General features: G+C 36.2%; 1 protein-coding gene across 2 annotated transcripts in view; it reads right to left on the bottom strand.

Moving 5' to 3' along the window:
* The window catches only part of e(r) (enhancer of rudimentary), a 12,885-nt gene extending 12,420 nt beyond the window's left edge, over positions 1–465 (bottom strand). For both annotated transcript variants that reach the window (XM_027351441.2, XM_027351440.2), the window contains exon 1: positions 325–465. In XM_027351441.2, coding sequence (XP_027207242.1) covers positions 325–327 — 3 coding nt within the window. In that variant the 5' untranslated portion in view covers positions 328–465. The remainder of the gene's footprint in view (positions 1–324) is intronic.
* Positions 466–1,766: the final 1,301 nt, after the last annotated feature.

Consider the following 1,766-nt stretch of genomic DNA (forward strand, 5'->3'; position numbering starts at 1 on the left):
CCACAAAATAGCAAGAGCATACTACCATATTACCCAAAACAAACATCACTATATCAATTAATTGGTTAAACCTCAAACCTAGGGGAGCTAATGCTACATGCAATTGTACAATAATAAGTGGAATGTTAAAAATCTAAAGAAAAGTAAATATATGATACTGTGGCATCGTTTCCACATTATAAAAACCAGGGAAGGGCAGAGACGCCAAGCTAGGCAGTCTCACCTCATTTTACACGCCCCCTATTGAATATCTAATATCAAACTAAGAACAATCGTACAAACACGCTTATAAGATCGATGTAATCATTATTTGAGGGCTCTTACCATCTTAGTAAATAGAAATTCCAGAAAATACTATCAGCAGCAAAATTGTGGGGACGTCTCCAAAACAAGCCACAACACGGGATAGCGTTCGTTCACATCCCGCACCGGAGCCTCGCTTTTGTTGACGAAAAATGTCTTAAAATAATGTGCAACTGCATTCACATAGAAATATAGGAAATACGTAAGAAAAAAGAAAAAAAACAAAAAATGTGGCTATGTGTATGAATCAACTGATATATCAATAAATAATTTTATACAAATGTTCGTTAATGATAATAAAATGTAATTTCGTGCTGTGTAAAATGACATGAAATATGTTCATATGAATAAAAATACCATATATCTATGCACATATATACATACGTGAGCACGCACATACACGCATACACACACGTACACATGCACGCACGCACGCACACACACACACACACACACACACACACACACACACACACACACACACACACACACACACACACACACACACACACACACTCACACACACACACACACACACACACACACACACACACACACACACACACACACACACACACACGCAAGGTCTATTTAAGTACTTACACACACACACACACACACAGATATTCTTTCGTGCACTTTATAGAAATTCATTGATCAATATCGATCGTGAAAACTTTCTCCAGTTTACTTTGAAACAAGAAAGACTGAGTGTTCTCGGGAAGACCAGTATAATGCCAGGTATACTAAATAGACGTCGCAGATCTGAAGAAAAATGTAGGCAACAAGAAATTATTTTCAGATTTCAGAATCATAGTCTACTTGATATTAAAGTTAAATGTAATATTCAAAGTATTTTCTTACCTTATACATAATGGTATTACGCGATTGGACATTGGCCGGCTGTCTTGCAAAGCAGGAATCAAGAAACTAGAAATGTTACTTCTGTATATATAAGAAATTCGATATAACCAAACTATCAATAGGTAAAATTAATAAGCGAATGGAAATGCATCTTACTAACCTTTTTTATTGCTTAACCGAAGAGGGGCATGAAAGAGAGGAGTTAACCCTCTCATCCTTAACACTACGACCAAAAAAAGAGAAGCTAACAAAGAGAAAAAACAGAAACTTCGTCGAAGGGGGAGAGAGACAAATGAGAAAATCAGGCGATAAAAAAGTGGCTCATACACTGAACTCAGCGTAAGGATGCCGGAGGCACAACCAACCCTGGCCATTGATAGTCACCAAAACACACTTTATGAGTTAACCATAGAGAATAAAACACGCTTTACATGTATAAAATATATGTGTGAAATAATGTAAATTACTAATACTAATTACGATGAGATGACAATATACCATCGGGAAACGTTTTTATTTCGATGTTTACCTGTCAGATTTACTATTCAAACTGTAAACACATTCCCAAACCTATTACACTCACAGAATATGTTATTCGT

This window comes from Penaeus vannamei, unplaced genomic scaffold (assembly GCF_042767895.1).
Source record: "Penaeus vannamei isolate JL-2024 unplaced genomic scaffold, ASM4276789v1 unanchor320, whole genome shotgun sequence".
In the NCBI taxonomy this organism is placed as follows: domain Eukaryota; kingdom Metazoa; phylum Arthropoda; class Malacostraca; order Decapoda; family Penaeidae; genus Penaeus; species Penaeus vannamei.